The sequence below is a fragment of the Malania oleifera genome, chromosome 4, assembly GCF_029873635.1.
Source record: "Malania oleifera isolate guangnan ecotype guangnan chromosome 4, ASM2987363v1, whole genome shotgun sequence".
In the NCBI taxonomy this organism is placed as follows: domain Eukaryota; kingdom Viridiplantae; phylum Streptophyta; class Magnoliopsida; order Santalales; family Ximeniaceae; genus Malania; species Malania oleifera.
In genome coordinates this window covers 56,028,199-56,054,047 of record NC_080420.1, presented here as the reverse complement: position 1 = coordinate 56,054,047, position 25,849 = coordinate 56,028,199, and the positions used below count along the sequence as shown (strand labels likewise).

The window sequence follows — 25,849 nt, the reverse complement described above, 5'->3', positions numbered from 1 at the left end:
TTTGTACCAATTATTGTCTTATTCTCAGGTCTAGGAACTAATGTCCATACTTTGTTTCTCTCAAACTGGTTTAACTCTTCTTGCATGGACAACACCCACAATTCATCCTCAATTTCTTCACTCACATTCCTAGGTTCTTCTTGAGATAGAAAGGCAAAATGACTAATCATATTCCTAAACGAGGATCATGTGACTACTCCACGTAATGGTTCACCTATTATTTGATCAATGATATGATTCTTTAAGTACTTCCATTCTCTAGGTGGTTCATTAACCTCATTTTCAATTTGATTAGTTTCAGTGGATGGTTCCTTAATTTCATTTTTCTTTTCTGAATAATTCTCAATGGATATTTTCTCAAATTCCTTGTTTATCTCAATTTCATCTTCATCAGTTCTTTTGGAGAAGGGATTTGACTCATCGAACACTACATGAATAGATTCAATAACTGTTACTGTTCGTTTGTTATAAACTCTATAGGCTTTACTATCTAAAGCATACCCTAGGAAGATACCTTCATCTGATTTCACATCAAAATTTCCTAAATGTTCATTGTCTCTAAGCACAAACCATTTATAGCCAAAGATGTGAAAATATGATAGGTTTGGTCTATGACCATTCCATAATTCGTATGGAGTTTTATTAAGAGATGGTCTAATCAAAACTCTATTTAGAATATAGCAGGAGATATTTACTGCCTCAGCCCAGAAGTACTTAGGTAGTTTATCTTTGTTAAGCATAGTTCTGGCCATTTCTTCTGTAGACCTATTCTTCCTTTTAACTACACCATCCTGCTGTGGTGTTCTAGGAGCCCAAAAATTGTGAGTTGTTCATAATGAATTGCAGTAATCTTCCATGCCTTGATTTTTAAATTCTCCACCCTTATCATTTTGAATTTTAGAGATAGTATATCACTTTTCATTTTGGATTTTCTTGTACAGGTTTTTGAATTGTTCACACGCTTTATCTTTGTTACCTAAGAATAGTACCCATGTATATCTTGAAAAATCATCAACTATGACAATGCGTATGATTTTCCTTCTAAACTTTGAATTGGGTTTGGACCAAATAAATCTAAGTGTAGCATTTGAAGTGGCCTAGTAGTGTAGATTTCTTTCTTCTTCTTAAAGCTCGTTTTTGCTTGTTTTCCTAGTTGACAAGCGTCACAAATTTTATCTTTGATGAATTTTGTCTTAGGCAATCCCTTAACTAAGTATCCCTTAACTAGTTTAGATATTAGGTCCATGTTTGCGTGTCCTAGTCCCCTATGCCAAATCCAACTAATTTCATTCATAGCAGAGAAGCATGCCACACTCTATGAGGTAAAGTTATCAAAACTGGTGGTATATACGTTTTCATGACGCTCAGCAGTGAACAATATCTTATTATCAGTTTTGTGTTCAACAATGCACTTGTAATGTTCAAAAGACACTCTATAACCTTTATCATACAGTTGGCTTATACTCAATAAGTTGTACTTTAAACCATCAACTAGTAAAACATCATCTATAATTAGTGTTGAATCATTACCAACTTTACCTACACCTATGATCCTTCCTTTAGCATTATCTCCAAAAGTGACAAATCTTTCATCTTTGGGTGTGATGGATGTGAACTTCGCTTTATCCCCTGTCATGTGACGTGAACATCTGCTATCCATATACCATCTGTCTGTTAAGGATGATGATCTTAAGCATATCTGCAAGACACAATTAGATAACTAGTTTTGGTACCCAAATTTTCTTGGGTCCATAGGTATGAGTACTAGATTCTCCTTTGACCTTCCATACTTTCTTAATTTTGACATCTTTATTTTTGAAAGGACAGTAAAATTTTATGTGACCCAACCTCTTACATTTAAAGCATGTAATATTTCTATGATAGTCTTTAGTTGGAACATATGATTTTGACTATCTTATAAAATATCTCATGTAAAGATGTCTCTGTTTTAGGTTTTCCTTCCTATTAAAACCAAGACCTTCCTTTTCTAGAGAATTTCTTTGAGCTCGTAGGAGTTTTTCAAAATTATTTTGTCCTTCAGTAAATTTACAAATAATCTCAGATTTATCTTTCAAATTCTTTTCTAACTCTTCAATTTTCAAATCTTTGTCTTTTATGAAAAATGCATGAGATTCATTTTGGCGTTCAACTAAACTTGAAAGTTCTTTGACTTTATTTTTCAAATCAAAAATTTTCTTAGTTTTCTTCTCAAGCATTTTAATAGAGTACAAATATTCTTGTTTTAGTTCATCATATGAAAGCATGTCATTCTCATTTTCAGAATCACTACAATAATAATAAGATGATGATAATGATGATTGAACCTCAAGGTCATCATGTGCCACTAGACACAGATTGACAACCTCGTTATCACTACATTTAGATTCTAAACAACTTGTGTCGTGCATATCCCAACCAAATTTTAGTGCCTTCTTCTTTTTCTTGGAGGCTTTCATTAGTTTGGGACACTCAGGCTTGATGTGTCCAACCTCTCTGCAGTTGTAGCTTGTTGGTGGATCTTCCTTCTTTTTCTTCATGCTTGACTCTCCTCTTTCTGATTTTGAGTTCTGGAATTTTCTATTGAACTTCTTATTCTTCTTCAAGAACTTCCTGAACTTCTTTGTTAGCAAGGCCATATCGTCTTCTGTATCAGAATCATTTCCTTCACTAGAGTTTTTTGGCGATGCCTTAAGCACGATAATTTTCTTTGCCTTATTCTATTCACTTTTCCTCTCATGTATTGTAAGCTCATAGGTGATGAGCGATCCAATGAGTTCGTCAACAGATATCTCCTTGATATTTTTCCCTTTTGCTATTGCTGTAGCTTTCGTTTCCCAAACTTGAGGTAGCCCCCTGAGTATTTTCCTGATCAACTCATAAGTAGGCTAAGTTTTTCCAAGTGCATTTAAAGAATTTGTGATGTGTGTGAATCTAGTGTACATGAATTGTATTGATTCATCGGCAGTCATTTTAAATGCTTCATATTCACTGGTGAGCATGTCTATCCTACTATCTTTTACTTCCTTAGTGCCTTCATGTGTAACTTCTAATTTTTCCCAAATTTCTTTAGCAGAGTTACATGCTATTACTCTATTAAATTCATTTACATCTAGTGCACAGAAAAGAAAGTTCATCATAGTAGCATTTATTTGCAATGATTTCCAATCCTCTTGAGCATATTCATCTTTAGTTTTAGGTACATTTACCTTATCAATTACTTTCATGGGAACATGATTTCCCTTAGTAACTATTTTACATACCTTCCAATTTACATTTAATAGGTATATGCTCATCCTATGTTTCCAATCGGTGTAATTTACACCACAGAAAATTGGTGGTCTAGTGGATAAGTGTCCCTCACCGAATGGAGTTACACCGATGTGTGTCATGTGATCTTTTTATAAATGAACTATTAAGTTTATGTAAACTTATTTTGATACAAAATGTTGATTTAGGTATAATCCCAAGAGGGGGGGGGTGAATTGGGTATTTTAAAATTCTTTGAAACTATTTACCACTTAGTCCCTATTTCTATATCCAACCAATTACTGATCAAGATCTTGTGAGGTTATTTAAAAAACACACATGAAATACAAGTAATGAAATGTAGTGCGGAAAGTAAAGAGATAAGGGAAGAGAGAATGCAAAGGCGATTTTACGAGGTTCAACCAACCCGACCTACATCCTCCCCTTGAGCAACCTACTCAAGGATTCCACTATAATCCCTGCTCTGCTACTTACAAAAGATACAACTCTCTTCTCAAACCCGGTTCACAACCCGAACCGTGATTACAATATAATATCAAATCTGCAAAACACTCAATGTTACTTCTAACAAAGCTAGTGAGTACAATTGGAATTCCTAACACATAATCATATGATGAAACTTGAAGCTCAATATGTATGTAATGATACAATCGTTATATGCAAGAATATGATTCACTAAATTTCCCTTTTATCAAATCTCCCAAATATATATATATATTAGTCAATGCTTTGGAGAACTTATATTAAATATTTGAATACATAAACAGCTTTGAAGATTTCAAAGATTTGAAACACACTTTGTCACAACAATATTTCTCTCAAGTTTTCGACCATAATATGATCTTTGTAATATGCAGCTTAATATATATATATATATATATATATATATATGTAGTTATGAACTTCTAAGGATATTTAATCAAATGGTTTTGAAGTGTCCAAAATATCAAGTCTTTAACTAAGGACACACTTGAATGATAACTATTTAATCAATGGCAAAAAAAAAAAAAACTTTCTCAAGTAATGAACTTGTAAAAATAATCTCTATATGTATATGAACACTAAAGATCAATCTCTCTAATGATATTCAATAACAGATGATGAGATGAGAAACTCTTGAAATTAATAAATGGATTTACCAAACCTTAATACCAAATAGAAATCATGATGTGTATATGAATTCCCTTTGTATTTCTAAGTTGATTTGCCTAAGTTTGATGAGTATGAGCTGGTGTGTAGGCAATCGTATAATAATATGTTCAAGTTTCTCAAATCTCTTTCAAAAAAAAAAAAGTTCTCTTCTCTTCTTGTTGATCTTAGCTTCAGCACTAGGGTTTAGATGATGTATAAATAGGTATTTTGTCCTTAGGATAAATCTCAACCGTTGGATCAAAAAATATATCTTACTTGCGGGTCCGATTGCCCCACCGCTTCCTAGAAGGGTACTACCTCTACCGAGGGCAATTTGGCTAGGACAACCCAACACCGCACTCTCATAAATGTGGGCACACGCGGTCAAATAGTGCAACTATCTCTAGCAACGGTATCGTTCTCGCAACACTGGGTTTATAGGTTTCCTAAAGTATATCGTACAATTTAAGTAAACAAAATTGTACTTTAAAGCACATTTCATAAAACCCAGGCTCAGCCATTTAATACAAACTTGACCTCGGTCCTCTTATAAAGTTCCTGCAATTCCCAAAATAGTTTCAGTATTTTCGCAAACAGTTCAGTATTACACAAACATGTCCATCCTGGTATTTCCTTCACTCTAAAAATCATATTCACAAGTCACACAATTTTCCATATTTAAAACATAGTCTGTAGGTAACCATAGAAAACACTGAATAAATGGTTTATAAGATCAAACCGAACTTTCCACCCTTCATTTCTATTCAAAATATTATATCGTATATCCTAGGTTTGAAAACAAGCATTTTGAACGGTTAGTTTTAAAAAGAATAACTGAAAACATAAATACTCATTACATAACCATTTCCATTGGATAAAAAACACTAAAATACTGCATTAAACATAATCCCTTTACCTAATTTCAAAACAAAAATTGAAACGCTCAAAAACCAAATCCCGACCTTTTTCACCAAATCGAAAATCTAATATGCTAGAACTGTAGATCCTAGCTCCCTGATCCTCGCAGTAACTTTTGATCGTCAAAATGGGCGACGAACGGTGAAGAACTTTAGAGAGAGAGAATTTTGTGTTTCTTAACCCTTAAGTAATGAAAAATCCTATTTACAGGCCTTTTGACCCGGTTAAATTCGTCGACGAATTGGTCCCTCGTCGACAAAACATAGAAGGTTGTTCATCACTGAACCTCCTCCCTCGTTGACGAACCCAAGGATGATATTTTTCCTATCGGTCGGGATTTCTTCATCAATGAGACTCTGAATTTCGGTGACGAAGCACTGAATTGCCTTCGTTGACAAGAACATTGGCTTCGTCAATAAAGCCTACAAAAATCCCTTTTTTATTCTTTTCTTATTTTACAAGTTTGGGTCTCTACAACATCTGTATAGCCATTAATTCTTAAATGACTATTCTTTGAAAACATAAGTCCCTTCACAGGCGAGGACTTCAGGTATCTTAGTATTCGATTAACAGCATCCATATAATCTTTACTAGGATTATGCATGAATTGGTTAACTACACTTACAACATATGCAATGTCTAGATGCGTATGTGAGAGATATATAAGTTTCCCAACTAACCTTTGGTACCTTCCTTTATCTGTTGGTACTTGGTCTAAGTATTCCCCAAGTTTGTGGTTTTGAAGAATTGGAGTATCAACTGGTTTGCACTCCAACATTCCCACCTTAGTTAATAAATCCAACACATACTTCCTTTGGGAAAGAAATATTCCTTGTCTAGACCTGGCAACTTCAATTCCCAAAAAGTACTTAAGTCCTCCCAAGTTCTTCATTTCAAATTCGGTGGCCAACTCCTTCTGTAATCTAGATATTTCTTCATTATCATCTCTTGTGATAATCATATCATCAACATATACTATCAACATAGTTACCTTACCCAATCTATGCTCCAGGAACAATGCATAGTCTGAGTTGCTTTACTTGAATCTGTATTTTCTCATTATTGGACTAAACCACCCAAACCACGCTCGAGGCGATTGTTTCAATCCATATAGTGCTCGTTGCAATTTGCACATAAACTTGGTTTTAGTGGATGCCGTGTAGCTTGGAAGAAGATCCATGTACACTTGTTCTTCAAGATCGCCATGTAGGAAGACATTTTTTACATCAAATTGATGTAAAGGCTAGTCAAGGTTAGCTGCAAGAGATAACAATACCCTTACAGTGCTTAGTTTTGCAATTGGTGAAAAAGTATCTAAATAATCTACCCCATATGTCTGTTTATAGCCTTTTGCCACCAGCCTTGCTTTGTACCTTTCAACCGATCCATCTGCTTTATGTTTGATGGAGAATACCCATTTGCATCCTACTGCTTTCTTCCCTCCAGGTAACGTAACTATAGTCCATGTGTCATTCTTTAGTAATGCCTCCATTTCTTCCTTTATTACCCGAGTCCATTTTGGATCAGAAAAGGATTCTTGAATTCCCGTTGGAACTTGACTTAAGGAAAGTACATGCACAAATGCTTTGAGGGGCTTGGATAATCTTGTTGTAGACACATAGTTGGCGATTGGATACTTTGATCTTTGTTCTTCAATATCGAGAGAGTATCTATTCGGTGGCTTGCAACTATTTCTCTAAAAGGTAATGTATATCTAGCAAGAGTATTTAAGTCATTTGTATTTGAAGGCGTGTCTAGAATACTTACCTTAGGAATATTCTCAGGAGATGGGTCTGCAGATACTAAGGAAGAGGAGGAGCTTGATTTAGTTTCTGAAGTCGTATTATTTCCCAAATATGTATTCTTCTCTATGGGCTTAACCGATCATGAGCTTGGTGCTTCATTTTTGGGCTCAATCAACCCTGGACTTGGTGCTTCATCCTCCACTATTTCAATATTTGGCTAGTCATAGTGCAACCAATTATGCTCTTCACCTCGTGTCTCCTCCTAAAGAGAAGAATTGGGGGCTAGGAAAAAAGTGTCGGACTCTAGGAAGGTAACATCCATACATCAAGTAGAGGGATCATAGCACCGATATCCCTTCTGGTGCATGACATAACCCAAGAAAAGACAATAAAGAGCACATGGATCTAGTTTGGTGCATTGACTTTTGTGAAGATGCACATAAGCCACACACCCAAATACTCGTGGAAGAAGCATTAGGGTTATGAGTTGGGAGACATGGGATGCCAGAACTTGGAGTGGAGTCTTAAAATTTAAGACTTTTGGAGGGTAGTCTATTAAGTAAATATACAACAGTAGTCACTGCCTCAGTCCATTATCGAGGCGGCACATGAGCTCTATGTAGTAAAGCTCATGCAATTTCAAGAATATGACTGTTCTTTCACTCAGCTATGTCATTCTGCTAAGGAATCCAAGGACACAATGTCTCATGAATGAGTCCAAGGTGTTCGAAAATAGGTGTGAAAGCTCTAGTTAACATACTCACCACCATTATTAGAGCATAGAACGCGTAGCTTGGCTGAAAACTGAGTTTGGATCATTGCATGAAATGATTGAAATATGTGTAACACTTTATATTTATGTGTCATCAAGTAAAGACAAGTCATGCGAGTACAGTCGTCTACAAAAATAACAAACCAACGAACACCAGATCCTATAGAGATAGGAGAAGGACCCCACACATTAGAATGAACTAAAGCAAAGGGAATAGTGCTTTTCTTCATACTTAGCGGATATGAAGTACGATGACTTTTTGCTAAAATGCAGGCATTACATTGAAGGTTAGACAACACCACATTAGGGAAAAGATCAGGTAATAAATGTTTTAGATAACTAAAATTTGGATGCCCCAAACGTCGATGCCATAGAAAAGTTTGTCATTCCTTCCCATCACTCTGTATATGATGAGCATGACCCACGCTAACGTCTTCCATGTTGTAAAGACCCCCCCCTTTTAGTACCACACCCAATTATCTCCTTAGTGAGAATATCCTGAAGAAGACAAAATGTAGGATAAAATAGGACAATACAATTTAATTCTGTAGTAATTTGACTAGCTAACAAACGGTAATTTATGTGAAATTGATGGTACAAGTAACGTATTTGATAATTAAAGAGAAGGAGACAGAGACACGATCCGACCTCTATTATCGGAGAGACACCCCCATTAGAATGTGCAACACTAGTGCGTTTTGGTGGAGATGTCGTAATAAAATTGGTAATTTCAAAAGTCATGTCGTCTGTGTCTCCGGAGTCAAGTAGCCATATAGTACTATCAGCTTTTTGACGATAATTAAATAAAATAATACCAAAAGTGCCAAGATCATCAATGTTCTCCATTGAGAAAGAAAAAAAAAATCAGGTAGTACCTAGCAAGTTCAAACAGAAAAGTTCTTGGATTTCAAGCGCACTAAAAAAAAAAATTGCAAACCTCCTGTAATGAATTAGCTCAAGATTTGATCAGGCATCCACAAGAAATCCTTAGTATGAACTGCAAGCAAACACCAAAAAAAAAAAAAACAAAACAGAACATAGAAACACAGGAAACTCTGAAATCGTTTCCATGTGGTATAGCAAGGATGGCCACGGGCACGATTCAAAAACCAATGTTAAGGGGCTGGTCAAGATTTTGCACCAATCTGGGATTATAGCCGAGATGTTGGTTTAGCCAAACCACAAGAGTAGGGGTGTGGTTAAGATGCAAGGTCATGCAGAGGGGTGTTTTTTCACTAGATCAAGAGAAAGTCATGTAATTAGATTAACACTAAACAAATCAAATCAGTTCAGATGAACCAAGCTGAGAAGAACCTCAAGAGAGAGTTGCAAGAGCTTTTGGCGATCAATAATTAGTGATCGATAATCATTGTTTCACACGAATTAGCGTGTTTGATGCTGAAAATATTGTAGATTCAAAGGAAAAACAGGAATCTCGGGTTTACACAGATTCAAACCTGGTAGATTTTTTTTTTCTTTGGATTTTATATATCAAGAGAGAATGAAGATTATGATGGAGATTCAGAACTCCAATCGTCATCAGCACCGTCGTCTCGTCGTAGATATGGATTTTCCGACTGCATGGGGGACTCAAATTCGTGCAGCCCTTCTTCTTATTCATGCAGCCCTTCTTCAAAGGATCGTTGTTGCCGCTTGGCGATGGCACCTGCACCTCCTTGCCAGATTAATGATGCGGAGGCTATGGTGGCAAGATCTGGTCGTGCATTTGTGCACAAGTAGCAAACAGGGCCAACAATGTATATCAAGCTTTAGAGAGAGAGAGAGGGTCATGGCAGCTTTTGGGCATGGTCATGAGTAGAAGTATGGGTGGTGGTTCGTGTAGAGCTTGGTAACAACAATGAGGCATAGTAATGCATACAAGGGAGGTAGGTGGTGCGATGAAAGGAAGAAAGGTTGAGAGGGCTGTGGCTATGGATGCGTGCGCGATGGTAAGCGATGGTCGCGGTCATGGTCATGAGGAGGTGTGAGAAGGAGAGAGGGCAGTGCGAGTGGTGCATATCTCATCGCACGTATGTGCATAAGTGTAAGAGAGCAAAAGATTGAGGCATAGGTCATGATGTGCAAAGGTAGTAAGCGGTTGGATATGACACGTGAGCGGAGGAGAGAGGATGGGATTGCCAGGTCACACGAGTGTCACACAAAGCTCCTTCCCACCCTCGCCCATAGGGTTTCTTCATTTCCCCCTTTTTGTTCTTGTCCTTTTTTTCCCCCTTTTATCTTTCTTTCTATTTTTTCATTTCTTTTTATTTTTTCATTTTTCTCATCTTCTCATTATTTTTTATTTCTTTATTTTTTTTCTCACTCCTTTTCTTTCTATTTTTTTTTTTATTTTTCTTTCCTTTTTTTTTTCTTCTCTTTTTTCTTATTTCACTCTCTTTTTCTTCCTTTTTTCCTTGCTCTCTCTCTTCCTCTCTAGGTCCTTGTCCATGAACTCCCCCTTGCTAGTGTTGCGTGTGTACCAAAAAATTAGGGCTTAAAAGCTAAAAATTCCCAAAGCGTGCCCGGGGGTCATAAAATTACATTCTTGCCCCATAGTGCTTGGGAGCACTCTTGAGGCCATGAAGGCCTAATAGGGGCCCAATTAACTGGAATAGGGGTCACTTTGACCTCCAACAAGACTCTAAGAAGCTCTATGACACAAGAAAAACCTTCGAAGGCCTTAAGACACAAGTAAAACTTTGAGCGACCCTAAAAGGCTTTGAAATGCAATTAAAACCCTCTAGAGGGGCGTAAACCTCTCTTAAGCCCACTAAGTACTATCAAAAACCCCTAGGTTAGGAATGAGGATCGACAAGTAGCTATCTCTTAATCCTTTCTTACCACTTTATTATGTGAGATTAGTGCAACTAATTTAATGTCCTAAGAAGTATGTCAATGATTAGAGTTTGGGATTTTATGTTAAGATCTCTTGTTCCAATCTTGAGAAATGGTATAAAAATTTTAGATTGAAAATGGATTTCCTCCTTTAAATAGTTTTGTCTTGATAGACTTCACGTAACTTAAAAAAATGCATGCAGCTTTATGTCAAATAAAAAGAAAATAAATATATAGGTATTGCTAATGACGTAAAAGTTGCTTATGTCACAAGCATCTTTCAGTTGAGATAAATTGTAATCCTAATGCTAGCTAGGATTATTTCAAAAGATCATGTGCCCTATTATCCTCTCTATGTTCTACTAACATTTAAAATTATTGATAGACTTTTTCAAACAATCTTTGAATAAAAATACTTTTATATAGTAAAAATTTTCATAAGCAACAATGTAATAATTAGAAAATAAAAACTTGATTTAGAAAAATTTAAATAATCAGGTTTAATAATATCATTGCATTTTTTTTTTATAAAATATATCCCATTACATATATCATCCATCTAACAAAAATTTCAAAAATTCAACTTCAAGTGCAAAAAAAGTTTACAAAATTTTAAGGCTTTGCATGAAATTTTTTTTTTTTTAAGAAAACCAAGACAAGGATATAAAAAATATGAAACAATTTAAATCATTTTTCTGTTCGGTTATTAAAGAAGTTGAAATAGAAAATTAAATATATCTTAAATCAATAATAAAAGAATTTGATATCTCACATAAGCAATGTACAAGTTAAAATATCTTAAGCATGTTTAAATAAATTTACATTTTAATAGTATTTATAATTGAGAAAAATTATAATAAAAATACTTATAACTTATTTTCTTATTACTATCTTAAAATTAAATTTTGATACAAACTCAATTTAAAATAAATCTCTACTATTAGAAAGGAAACTCTCTAACTACCCATAAAGGAAACCCTTTAAGAAGCTTCCCAAAGCCAAAGCAAACTTAACTTTCTTGGACGCGGTTCATACATAAAAACAATTAAAAAACTTATCCTAACATAAATCGCCCAGGCCGCGTGCGTCGCGAAGCACAAGTTCCATTCACTATTTTAATAATATTATATATATAATATTATTATGAACAAATCGTCAACATCCACGGCTTTCCTTGTCCCTAATGCGACTAATCAACGGTTGAGGTTATAACGACGCATACCGCTTTGCCACTATTTCCTGCACCTTCCTCTATTTAAAGCCTTCTCCCCCAACCCCCAGCCACTCCCCTTATAATCCGCCACCAAATTCCAATCCCAAATACCAAACCACAACGCACTGTAAGTTTCTATTAAACCCCTGAGATTTTCTAGGCACATTTATTGGGTTAGTCAACCCATCTGTATCCAGATATATATATATTTTTGCAGAGAATGCATGTGCTTCCAAAATTTTCTCCTGGGTTCTCTTTCTCTTTCTCTCTGAAGATTCATATTGTTTAATTTCTCTTCCAGTAGCGAAAAAAACGAATGTGTAAGGACATGGTTGGTTTGGTTTCTCGAACGGGAAGGCAACTGCAGCGGTACAACATGGGTCGCCGCCAAGTCGTCGGGTCTGTGTTAGTTGTATCATACTTGTTTCTTTTTAAATTTTGGATGTGAAAAATGGAGAAAAGGGTGAAATGGGTTTGTGTTAGAAAGATCGATCTTATGGGCAAAAGGGTGAAATGGGTTTGTGTTAAAATGATGAAGGAATTTCGACCTTATGGCCTTCCTTTTTTTTTTTTTTTTGGGTTTCTGTGTCTATAAGATCATCTTCAATGTTGAAATTTACAGACAAAAATTTAAATTATTTCTGATTTTTTTTTTTATGGTTTTAATTTGCAGATGCATTCCGTATAGATATACGAATGGCAGTGAAGGCACACCCTTCCATGAATTACTGGAAGTTCTTGTGATCAGTTCGCAGAAAGGCCATGGAATATTGTTCCCAAAGGTACCACAATTTCTAGTGTTTGGGGAGCGGGAAATTCGGGAAATTAAAAAACGCAGAAGGAAATTTGAATTGTTGAGAGAAAAAGCGGTTACAATACATACTAAAAAATTGCTTTATTTTTTCGTAAATAAAAAAAAAAAAAAACCAATATCTGAAAAAACAATTGTTGAAACTTAATTCAGGGAGGTTGGGAGACGGATGAAACTGTTGAAGAGGCAGCGGCGAGAGAGTCGCTTGAAGAAGCTGGCGTTCTGGGCATCCTCGAGGTTTGCATATATATTGCATTCATTCATTTTATTTTCCTCTTTCTTTTCTTTTCCTTTCTTGTTTCCTTTTTATCCTTTTGATTGAATTAATGCATGGTTCGTGCTAAATATTTTACGACGAAAACCAATTAATATCTTTTATTAACAGTTTATAGTCTGTAAGGTTAATTAATGATGTGTATATGTATGTAAAATGCAGGTTGAACTAGGCAAATGGAGTTTCAAGAGCAGACGACATGGCACAATTTACGAAGGATACATGTTCCCTTTGCTGGTCAAAGAGGTGTTAGATTCCTGGCCGGAGGAGAATCTCAGACAAAGAAAATGGGTATGAATATATTCTGCCCCATCTGCCTTTTATTCTTATTTATTATGTTAACTGGAACTATAGTATTTGAAGTTTTGTTGAATCATACTTTATTTCTAAAGGTTAAACTCTGATAATTTTACCCTAAGAAATTTAATTTAAATTTTGACGAGATTCTCAAGCGAAATTTAAACTTGGATGATCAAATTTTTTCATTTTAAATATCGAGGGAGAAAGAGTTATTTAAAAGAATTTTATGGTACTACATGACGCTAAGTTTTTTGGTCGAACCTTGTTTTGAATAAAATAAAATGTATTTATAAGTAAAAGCAGCGTAGGAACTTTAATATTCTCTAGCTCGACGTGTTGACTTATGTTATGGGAAAATAAATAAATGTTGCAGATGCCAGTGCATAAAGCTCGAGAAGCATGTGAGCATTGGTGGATGAAGGAAGCTCTAGATAGATTCGTGAATAGGCTGGAGTCTCCTTCCCAAGACGTGCAGACGAAAAACCATGTCTCACCTTGTTCCCTATCTTAACTTAATAAGGAAGTCGCCTGAAGTTGTACTTGTACAGAGTAGCAATTCTTCGTGACCATACACATTTTTGTTCTATTTTTCTTATAAACCAAATGGTCCAAGAACTTGCTGCATTGGAAACTAAGATTACAACTTATATTCCTGTAGATTCTTAGATTTTTGGTGTTCCTGTCTATTGGGTCTTCTTGTAAGTAGTCTATGTTATGACAAGGAAGTTGAAGTTTCAATAGAGGGAAAGAATGTTCGATTCTTTTTTTTACTGTCTTTGATAATTTTGACATATATATATATACATACAATTTGAAGCCTTTGCAATTTACTCTTGTGTTGAATTTGACCATCTACAATCATCTTAGATTCATGAACTGATTGCTAGTCTTGAATTGTATTTTAACACATGGGCAATAATGTTGGAACTTGGATTGTAGACTACTTTCATTTTGACCTAAAAGAAGCGCCATATTTAGAGCGAGAATGGTGAGTTCCAGAGAGATACAAAATTAAGTAGCATAAGCACATAAAGCTACTAATTCAAAAGATCATTTCGAAGGCTACATTGTGATTTAGATTTGAAATTCAAGACAAATATAAAGTTTTGTATTAGTGTTGTGGTTATGGCTATATGAAGCTCTATGTGAGGCTGTATAGGCCTATTTGGTTGGGTTGTTTGAGGATATTGTTTACAAACTATCACAAAAATTGTTAAGATAAAGTCGGACATTTATTTTACCCACACTGAGATTAATTCATCTTAACATGGGCATGGTGAGGAAATGGAATGAACATTTTATTAATATATCAATCATATTAGAAAACTTTTCCTCTCTGTTTAGTCTTTGATTTTGATTTGAATTAAATTTGGATAAAATATAGTATAAAATTGTGTTAAAATTTGTCCAAATCCATTCAAATTCAAATTTAAGGTTTAAAATTCATGTTTCCAAATATATCGTTTGTAAATTTTAAATTTTGAATCCATGATAGTTTCAATAAAACTAATACTATGAGGGTGAACTTCAAATATTTCAAAGTTTCATATGTTTTAAAAGAATGTCACATTTTTAAAAAATAAAGTTCAAATTTTGAATTAGCATTGAACAGCTCCCACACAAAAATCAAAATAATAATACTAATAATAACAACTAAAGAAAGAGCACTTTCAAAAGAAAATTCAGTTTATTTTAGTATCATTGGTGAATTGGATGATAGGGATGGGGTGAGAGGTCTCCTCATGCCTGTGGAAGAGAGACATAAGAGGTGGGATGGCCGTTGAATTGTTTCAATTTTTTTTACATTTAAAAAAAAAAAACCAACTATGCATGCATGTTATTAGCAATTTAAAAAATAAAAATAAAACTTCGGGAGCTTTAGCCACCATCGCGTCACATTGGACACTATGGTGTGATATCAAATCCGAGGAGGGTGAAATGTTGCCATCTGTCCATTAACACACTCCTGGTAATTCAAAGGTAAAATACCTCAAGAGGGAATCGAAACCATGACCTTGGGATCACCAAGGTCACAAGGTCATCCTTAATATGTATGTTATTAAGATTTCCTCGCACTTGGCTCACTTCATTTTTGAGTTTTGAGTTAAAATAGTTCTTGAGTCTTTAGATGGAGTTGACATGTCATAAATAATAGCATGAGAAGAAAAAAATTTTCAAAAAATAAAAAATAATGCAACTTTGCTCTATACTTATAATTAGAGCATATGTTATCATCAATGTTGTTAGATCAAAAAATAAAAAATAATGCATCTACCTAAAGAAGTGATTTTTGTAATTGGGCCAATAAGCCCACTTTACCTAACTATCAATGATGAAAGCTTGATCTAACGCTTAATTGAAATATCACTACAAAAAAACTAATTTTTAGTGACGAAACAATTAGTAATGGATTCAAATCCATCACTAAAAGTGGGAATTAGTGACGGTTTTAGCAATCGTCACTAATATGACACTATTAGTGACGGATTTGAAACCGTCACTAATAGTTTCGTCACTAAAAATATGAAAATATCATAGGAAAACATTTTTTACGCAAAAATTATGTTAGAAAAATATTAGTGATGATTTCTACGATATTAGTGAGGAATTAAATCTCTCACTAAAAGATATTTATTAGTGACAATTAAATAACCATTACTACTATTATTTAAAAAAAAATTAAAAAAATTATTTTACAATATTAGTGATGAATCTTCAAATTTGTCATTATTAGCCCCTTATTAGTGACGGATTTGGGAACCGTCACTAATACTTCTTTTATTTTAAAAAAAGTTATTTCACAATATTAGTGATGAATTTGAAAATTTGTCACTATTAGCCTCTTATTAGTGACGGATTTAAGAGTCATCACTAATACTTATTTTATTTAAAAAAAAAAAAATTTATTTCACAATATTAGTAACGAATCTTCAAATTCGTCACTATTAGCCCCTTATTAGTGACAAATTTGGAAACCATCGCCAATACTTCTTTTATTTTAAAAAAAATAAAAACTAAATTTATTTCACAATATTAGTGATGAATTTGAAAATTTGTCACTTTTAGTCCCTTGTTAGTGACAGATTTGGGAACCGTCACTAGTATTTCTTTTATTTAAAAATATATATATATATTTCACAATATTAGTGATGAATTTGGAGATTCGTCACTATTAGCCCCTTATTAGTGACGAATTTAGGAACTGTCACTACTAGTTTTTTATTTAAAAAAAACTAAAAAAATTATTTCACAATATTAGTGACGAATTTGAAGATTAGTCACTAATAGTCTCACATTGAAAAACCCACGCGGGTTCCCCCAACCTCCCTCCTTTCCCTCAAATCCTCCTTCTTTTCCTCCATCGCTCATTCTCTCTCTCTCTCTCTCTCTCTCTCTCTCTCTCTCTCTCTCTCTCTCAATATCTCCATCCCGCTTCGTCGCCGCCACTGGCAAATCGCGCAAGCATTGACTGCGAGAAGTTCCTGGAGAAGCTAGTGATCCTTCTAGGGGTGTTCCTTATGGTGGTTTCACTAGAGGGGCTCAACTGCGTGCGTTGTCATGTGTCCTAGATTCTCTAGTTCTACCTCGTAGTAATGTTCCTGCTCATCGTTTTGCTATTTTGCTTCACGATTTTTGCATTTGTGGAGATCAATAAAGGAGCAGGGGAGGTGTTGTCAGGAAAAGGGTATAAGGAGTACAGGCTTGGGAATTACTTCAACTAGTTGCAGAATATGGTTAATAATGGTAAGAACTAGAACAGGATAAAGAGCTGCTTGCAGGACTCCAAGGTCTATCAAACTATGGTTAATAGCTTCGCCAACGATACCATCCAGCAGTTTTACTTAGAGCATTTGTTTTCCATTCAGGGAAAGATACGGAAGTTACTCCCTTTTGTTCTTCTTTAATCTCTCCTGGTTCAGATCTGAATCTATATCTTTTGTGCTCTTATTGCTCATTCATTTGTTCATTTGTTAATTTGTTTGGTAAATCTGAACTGCTTGATGCAATTTTCCATTTATGTTTGCAGTTTTTTTTTCTTTTTTTTTTTCTAGGCCATTTGTGTCTATGTTGCTTAATTATATATGTGAGAATTTGTTATATATACCTTCACCTTATCTTTTTGTGCATATAACCTTAATCTTTAGTCTTTTGGGGATTTTTGATTACCTTAAACCGTTGTCAATGTTCATTTTATTTTATTTTTAATAGAAAAATAAAATTCAAAATGTTTCAAAGTTTTGTTTCTTAACCTTCTAACTACTAATGGCTTTTAAGATTCTTAGTTCACATGGTTTCACTGATATTTTTAATTAAGGGGTTATTATGAAGTCTTCTTAATTATATATATATATATATATATATATATATATATATATATATATATTTGTGTGTGTGTGTGTGTGTGTGTGTGTGTGTGTGTATTACTGGACAATTATTTGAACCATTGTTCCTTCACTCTGTTGTGATTGAATTTTGTTTAAGGGACTAAGTTTTGCGAGCAAGCATGTACTGGAATGCATTTAGAGGTTCATGAGCAAGTTTGTGTGTGTTTGTAATAATTATTAGAGTTGCTCGCTGGTGGCTGAAAAAACTGAGCAGACTTGGGTAAGAATAAACTGGTTATAAAGAAATTTTAATTGGATGTATCCAAATCCAATAGTCATCATATATTTGCAAACTTGTATATATTTAGGTTCTGATCACGTAATTTAACATACTTAATAACTTCATGTGCCCATTAAGTATGCCTTAAAATAACATATTCTCAATTATTTGTTTCTTCCTTATATCTTTAGAATTTTTGTTTTTACATATACTTTTTGATGTATTTCAAGAAAAATGTGAATATTGTTGGCTTGACAAATTTGATTGTTTGTAATTTGAGTTTATTGGAAAATAACCACATTATTTGTCTAGTAAAATAACAAATCCATTTTGACCATTGTAAAAATTCAATCAATTTACATTGAGGATAAGCTTTTATTTACAAAAGCTCCCCTGAAGGAGACCAAAATTATTTTTACCATACCTGAGCCAATGCCTTTTTCAAAAGTTCCTTTTCACTAAGCACAAGGAACAACCAAACTAGGGTTTATTCCAACCTCTTGCAATTTTCTTAGAAAACTGACACAAGAGCTTATTAATATTTTTTTTTAATTCCCTGCAAAACAGGAACTATTAGAAAGAAAAAGCTAATTTTGAACATTAGATAAAAAAAAAAGTTGTAAGATGCTTAAAAGTATTTAAAATGACTATAAATTATAATTAACATTTTATAGTTTTGTAATATTTATAAAAGTCAAGGGCAAAAAGCTATTTTTGAATATTTGATAAAAAAAAATTGGAAGATGCTCAAAAGTATTTAAAATGACTAAAATAAATATGTATTATTAGGAATTATAACTAACATTTTATAGTTTTGTACTATTTATAAAAGTCAAGGGTAACAATAGAATAGGATGTTAACAAAGATTGCTTTTAGCTTTTAAATGTTTCAAATTTATAGCTCTTACAAGCTCTCCAAAAAACACTGAAGGCCTGATCACTTATACTCCAACTTTTGCTTTTAAAAAGAAAAAGTGAGGACAAAGAAAAAAAAAATTAGATAATCCTCACTTATACTCCAACTTTTGCTTTTAAAAAGAAAAAGTTGGGACAAAGAAAAAAAATTAGATAATCCCAAAAGCAAATAACCAGAAGTTACAAGGGAAAAAATTCCAAAGTATATGCTATATCCAAAATAACCTTAAATAAAATTCCTAAGATCTCTAAATTTTCAAAATCATGAAAAAATAGATCTTCAAGTATTGCCTAGAATCATTCATGGCCAATCATCCATCAGTCGCTGCCTGTTTTTAGTACGCAAAGGGAAGGTTGAAGCACTCAAGGGTCTAATATTCATGGCGATCAACTATTTTCTTTTGCCCAAACCATATTGAAAATTTAGGCTCTACATTATATGGGAACGGGCAACCAACCAACTAGAAACTATCCATAGAGCTCCACACAATCTTGTCATTTTGTTCTAAATTAGGCCGAAACGCTAGTTTCTTAGTCAAATCTTTCACATTCTGTGAACTTCTTCTAAGCAACTTCCATTCCTTATTTTGCACCATAGAGCTAAGCTCAGCATGTTTTTCAATACCCAATTCATATTGAATTTGATTTCCATAGTGCTCAAAAATTTTGTTTTGGTTTTGAAAGGAGAAAGCCATAAAACCAACATGATTCAGATAGTCAACAGACTCTACCAAACACTCCAACGAGTGTACAAATGATGACATTCTATTAAAAATAAACGTCTATTCCCATCTAACCCACTCCTTTAAGCTTGGTCAAACACCCAGCCAGAGCCACAAAAAAAGCACTTTAAGAAGTAAGATGTGCTAAACTAATAAAAAAGTATCTATGCCCATCTAAACAATGCAAATGTAAGCAAGGATCCTCTTTGCTAGCTTGGCTCTTGAAGAATGAGAGAAACCTTGGTTGAAATTAATAGCTAGGTTAATTCTTTATTGAATTAAGGTAGTAAAAGAGGAGATGGTTCAAGCTCATATAAATTTCACCATTTGAATGTATATTCCTTTCTTATTAGTGTATTGTTTACCATATAAGCGTTGTGTTAAGACTTTATGCTCTTATTGAAATTATATTGCATCTCTTTTGAAATACTGGATTGAGTTGCCATACTGGTTGTGAATATGCCTTCTACATGGTTGATGCAGATTTGTATATTACATGCTGGTAGTGAATCTAGGCTTTAGCATGCTCTTATATATAATCTCTTTTTTAGGTAATTTTTTTTTTTTTTGAAATGTTCACTTTACAGTCGACATGCTGTTGAAATTTTGGTAAAAACTTTTCCTAAATATGAGATAATAGTTGTTGAAGTATATAACTGTATAAGCACCAAATGAGATGAGTAATGTTCTTGAACCACAAATAGCTATTACTTGTCGGAAATCACGCTCAAAAGAGGAAATTATGTCCATAATTTTGGAAAATTGCCCATTTAGTGCATCATCTCATTAAATTGCTTTTGATCTTCCATTAAATATACATTTGAATTCGAATTTCTCACATTTTCAAGACTCATTATTATTTATGATTTTCTAATTCAATCATTATTATTTATAAATTTTCTAATTCAAAGTCACTAGCCAACACACATCTGTTGCATATTTTAGAACTATGATATAATATAATTTATGCATGCCTTTGAATTTAGAACCCATCTAAGCAAATATATATATGATTGAAAAGAATGACCACTCGCCACGAAGCACTGCCAAACGACAGACGGTCCAGGACCTGCCAAGGGGAGAGTCTTCTTCTAGGGATCGAGCGGCCTTGAGTGAGCACGAACGTATGTCGGATGAGACGAGAGCACCAAGGGTGACTTTTGAGGATGTGCAGTTGCTCCCGACACTTTCTGCTACGCCACCCATTAGAGAGCAGTCCTCAAATGTTACCCCGGGGTTTACAGAGGACATGCTCGCTCATCCGGTGTTGTTCCATATGATTAGGCCGACTATGCCATATGATTTTGCCGCGGGGCCTCCGACGGACATTCCCGACCATTTGGTGCTACACTGTATCCTCAAGCCACACAAACCACCATCGTCCCCTCTTACCCCTGACTTGCGTTGTCTTTTGGAGGAAATGGCATGGGATCGAGATGCCGCTAAAGCAGTGGCTGCCTCGCCTTGCTCAGCTAGTTCTGATTCTAATTTTGACTCTGATTAGGATAGACTAGATGCTTGGGATCTTTGATGCGCTTTCACTTTTGCTTATGTACTGTGTTCATGTACCCTTTTCTTTTATTTATTTTTTACTGTATTCTATTTTACCATGCTTTTGAATGGCTATATGCGTGCTTCGATGTTTCTATCTACATTGTATTGCCCCTAAAATTAATGAAAATACATGGTGCTTTTGGTTTCTACCTCTATTTTGTGCTTCACTATATCATTACGTTTTTCTGGCTATTTCTAGATTTTATGTGGATGTTACTTACACAAATAAGGTAGGCAGATAAGTGTTCACTTTTTTTCTCCTTATTGTGGTGTATTTTCCTTTTTTTGAAGGAGGGCAAATGGAAATTGTGTTCTTGAGTATTTGATTTTTATTTGTCTCTAGGAGTAGGAGTTCTGGGATATGAGCACTCAGGAGAAGATTGAAGCTACTGGTGGAAAGAAAAAAGAAGGAAATGCATTGTTCAAGACTAGTAAATATCTTTGAGCTTCAAAGAGATATGAAAATGTACATTTGCCTAGCTGAATTTCATGAGGATGAACCTAGCTGAATTTCCTATATACTGAATTGCATGCTTGAACTGAATGCCATTGGCTAATGTAGAATCTTATGAACTGCATGTTGGTAGTTGCTTAGGTTGTTTCATGTTTGGATTGAACGCATGAGAACACATAGGGGAGATGAGCTCCATCCTTAGTGAGCTGACCTAAATTTAACTATCTTAGTGATTCAAATGAATTGTATTTTTATTGTTTTCATGATTTGTAGGTTTGGAAAATATTCTATTTATAGACGGCATACTGCCGAAATGTCGTTAGAAATCACATACGTGACTACAACCATTAAAATGTGTGCAAAAATGATTACAATATTTTGAAAGGATGAGTGAATAAATGAATAACTGAATTTCATCCTTATGCTTTCTATAAATTTCCTACATCACTAGGAAATTAAAATCAATCATCTGCAATTAACACAATCTCATAAAGGTACGAAGTGTTTTGTGATAAATGTAATTTGTGTACAGCATCTGCTACATATGCAGAGCATTTAGATAAATGCAATTAATACAATCTCATAAAGGCATATAGTGTGTGATGAATGTAATTAATTTGTATGCCACATCTACTACATATGTAGAGCCTTTAGATCAACAACTTCCTCACCTTTAGTGATCTCTAAACCTTTTGTAAAAACTATGAACTACTTCAAGAACATCTTCTCAATGAAAACCTAGGACAACCTGCACACTACGATTACCATTTATACACCAGGATTTCGCGAGCTATTTTGTTTTATATAAGTCCATACATAATATCTGTTTTCATTTCACTGGCTAGAATATATGCTTGTGTTGAACGCCAGCTGCATGACTGATGCAGTATATTGTGAGTTGCATGCTGGTAGTGGATTTAGGTTGTTGCATGATTGAAATGATTTATTTGCTTAAAACAACCAGGTTTCAGGAACAGGTTTTATGGGAAAATTTCCAATTTACAGATGGTGGCTCCTCCTTGCAACAATAAAGTGCTTCTTCTTGTACATTGTGATGTTAAGATTTTAGTTCAACTGATCTCACAAAATTCTTTATGCTTTGTTTTAGAAACTAAAGGAACAAATAAAGATTGAACATTGAGGTGTTGTGAACTTCTTAGCTTGATGTGATATCCATGGTCTTGTGAGAGATCTAATCAAATGTGGAGAAATGAAAAGAATTTTAAGTTTTATTATTATGTTTTCTGCAATATAAGAGACGATGGTATTATGTTTTATAAATTGTAGAATTCGCTGGTTAGAATATATGCTTGTGTTGAACGCTAATTGTATGGTTGATGCAGTATATTGTGAATTGCATGCTGGTAGTGGATTTAAGTTGTTGCATGCTTGAAATGATTTACTTGCTTAAAACAATATACTGTTCCAGCTATAGGTTTTATGGGAAAATGTCCAATTTACAGACGGTGGCTCCTTCTCGCAACAATAAGATGCTTCTTCTTGGACATTGTGATGTGAGGATATCTTAGTTCAACTGATCTCACAAAATTCTTTGTGCTTTTTTTTAGAAACTAGTGGTGCCAATAAAGATTAAACGTTGGGGTGTTGTGAACTTCTCAGCTTGATGTGATATCCATGGTCTTGTGAGAGATTTAATCAAATGTGGAGAAATGAAAGGAATTGTAAGTTTTATTATTATATTTTATGCCTTATAAGAGACAATGGTATTATGTTATATGCATTATAGAATTCGCGGGCTGGAATACATGCTTGTGTTGAACGCCAACTGCATGATTGATGCAGTATATTGTGAATTGCATGTTGGTAGTGGATTTAGGTTGTTGCATGCATAAAATATTTTATTTTCTTAAAACAATATACTATTTTAGGTATAGGTTTTATAGGAAAATGTCTAATTTATAGAAGGCACGCTGTCGAAATTTCGTTAAAATTTTTTCAAATAAAACCATGTACAAATTATGTACTATTTATTGTAAACACCTAGTTTTGGAGCATATCTCTATGCAAAATATCCTATTTACAAATGAAATACTGCCAAAATTTTTCTAAATTGATAAAACTTGACTATTTAAACTTGTATAATTTTTTTAACTATGTCTAAATTTCCCGATTATTTTGCTATCAAATCATTTATACTTATAGTACGTATATATATATGATCAAAAATCGTATAATAGTTTTTTTTAATTCTTAATTTATAGGGTTTGCGGCTGCCACACCATAAACACGATGCCATGCACTACAGAAGGATGCAACTTTTGATTTTTATTTTTTTGTATTTTTTTTTTATCTGAACATATGGGATTCATGTATAAAACATTCAGAATTTGTATAATGTATTTGTATTTGATTTTGAATTAGAATTTTTAATAATTTATGAATCTTTTTAATAATTATGGTTTAATGTTATCTATGTAAAAATGTAATTACAAATATTCATAGGAATTAATGATTAAAAAAATATTAATTTTAAATTATTAGTGACGGTTTGAAAATCGTCACTACTAATTGTCTATAGATATTAGTGAAGGATCAAAACTGTTGGAATTGGTGTATTCCCAAGAGGAGGGTGAATTGGAATTTTAAACTTTTCTCCTAAGTTAAACCAGATATCAGTATTATACAACCTAGGGTCTGTCTATGCAGTTTCAAATGCGCAAATAAATATAACGTGTGGAAATTAAATCATGCGCAACATTTACAATATAATATACACGTGCAAAAATATAAATTGAGAAAATTTAAACAGTACACACACGATATGTTATTGGGGTTCGGCCAATTGTGCCTACATTCCCGCCTCTAGCTCGCAAGCCTGAATATTCCACTAATGCTCACTTAACAGGTGGAGCGGCACCGGTTATAACCAGATTAATTAACGGGGTTGACCTCAACCTATACACATGTTACTAGGATGGTGCACCTAACTTTCCTAATCAGGTCTAAGCCAATCCGAGACTATTTAACATGGCTAGTCTCCCTCTTTGGGCCCATGCCTAGAATACAACAAATAATAAACTTTGTGTACAAACAAATGCTTCTAATACAAGCAGATATGTACTGATATGCACAATCAATAATTAATGCACTTCTAGATGATAGGAAATATAAACTCAGTGAAGATATGTAAAATTACTCTCAAGCTAATGTCAATATGCAATTAGAGTGTGAGAGTATACTGCAATAATATCTTTGAAACAATATATGTAAATATTTCAACCATAAGTAGGGTTTCAAAGATTTAGAAAATATAGTCAAATATCTTAAAAATATTTTCAGGAACTCAAGCACAAGAGATATTTAAAACCGAGCTTGTGTAAAAATATTTTTGCAAATCAAATATCACAAGCTTGATGAGTCTTGCAATCAAGATGCAGAGACTCACTAGTTGTATGGGTATTCCCACTCAAAGATTTTTTTATTTAAATCGGGGGAAGAATCCTAGCTAAGAACTCTCAATGAAAATAACAATCCATACAAGTAATGCGAGTTTTAGCAATATGAATTACTCAATAACACTCTTAGGAACTTGATCTATCAAGGGAATAGCAAAACAAAGAGTGTATGGGGTTTGAATGAACAAATAGGGCTTACTAAATTTGAGAGGATTTTTGGTTAATCCTATTTGCTAATCAACACTTAATCAAGACAAATGAGGACATATATATAAATATGCCCAAAAATTTGACCGTTGGGGACATAAGGGTAATTATTTAATTTGTTTTAAAACTGTTAAAGAAAATTAACCCCATTTAAATCGGTAAAAAAATTGACAACTTGAGAGGATCGGTCGACCATCTCACTAAGTTCAATCGACCAAGGGATTTTTGAACTACAGGTTCGGTTGACTGTCCAAAGGCAATTTTGAACCCTCCGAGGTTCAATCGACCATACATAACCTTGGTTGACCAAACTTGGGTGTTCGATCGACTAGGTTAATTTTCTACTGAAGGTTCGGTTGACCGAGACATTGGGATCTCCCCACGTGTCAATTCAGTCGACCAGAGCATTGCGGCTCATTTTAGGTTCGGTCAACCGAAGGGTCAAACTTATTAACCCTGGGGAGGTTTGGTCGACCAAAGAACTCTAAGCGTTAAATTTCGGTCGACCGAACATGCCAATATTGGGCATTTCGGTCCTTTTCTTCTTATGTAGTTGCTCTTATTCATATGATAATCAATTCTAAGATTATAGGAGATTTTTTCACGCAATATAGTGTCCTATGGTCAATCTAAGGTCTTTGAGCATTAAGTCCGAAAAATCCAATGTCGGTCGACCTGTGATCCCTAAGGTCCTGTGGTTCTCTATGGTC

At 34.1% G+C, this 25,849-nt stretch overlaps 1 protein-coding gene across 1 annotated transcript; it reads left to right on the top strand.

The window, feature by feature from the left end:
- The first annotated feature begins 11,955 nt into the window (after positions 1–11,955).
- LOC131153463 (nudix hydrolase 18, mitochondrial) lies at positions 11,956–14,027 on the top strand. The gene is made up of 6 exons (XM_058105802.1): positions 11,956–12,008; positions 12,183–12,280; positions 12,555–12,663; positions 12,846–12,929; positions 13,129–13,257; positions 13,640–14,027. The coding sequence occupies exons 2-6, from the start codon at positions 12,198–12,200 to the stop codon at positions 13,775–13,777; spliced, it is 543 nt and encodes a 180-aa protein (XP_057961785.1). The 5' UTR covers positions 11,956–12,008; positions 12,183–12,197; the 3' UTR covers positions 13,778–14,027.
- The last annotated feature ends 11,822 nt before the right edge of the window (positions 14,028–25,849 follow it).

Coding starts and splice junctions, on each gene's coding strand:
- LOC131153463 (XM_058105802.1), top strand. CDS start 12,198: ATGTGTAAGGACATGGTTGGTTTGGTTTCTCGAACGGGAAGGCAACTG. Junction 12,281..12,554: donor GGTCGCCGCCAAGTCGTCGG/GTCTGTGTTAGT, acceptor TTTAATTTGCAG/ATGCATTCCGTATAGATATA. Junction 12,664..12,845: donor ATGGAATATTGTTCCCAAAG/GTACCACAATTT, acceptor AACTTAATTCAG/GGAGGTTGGGAGACGGATGA.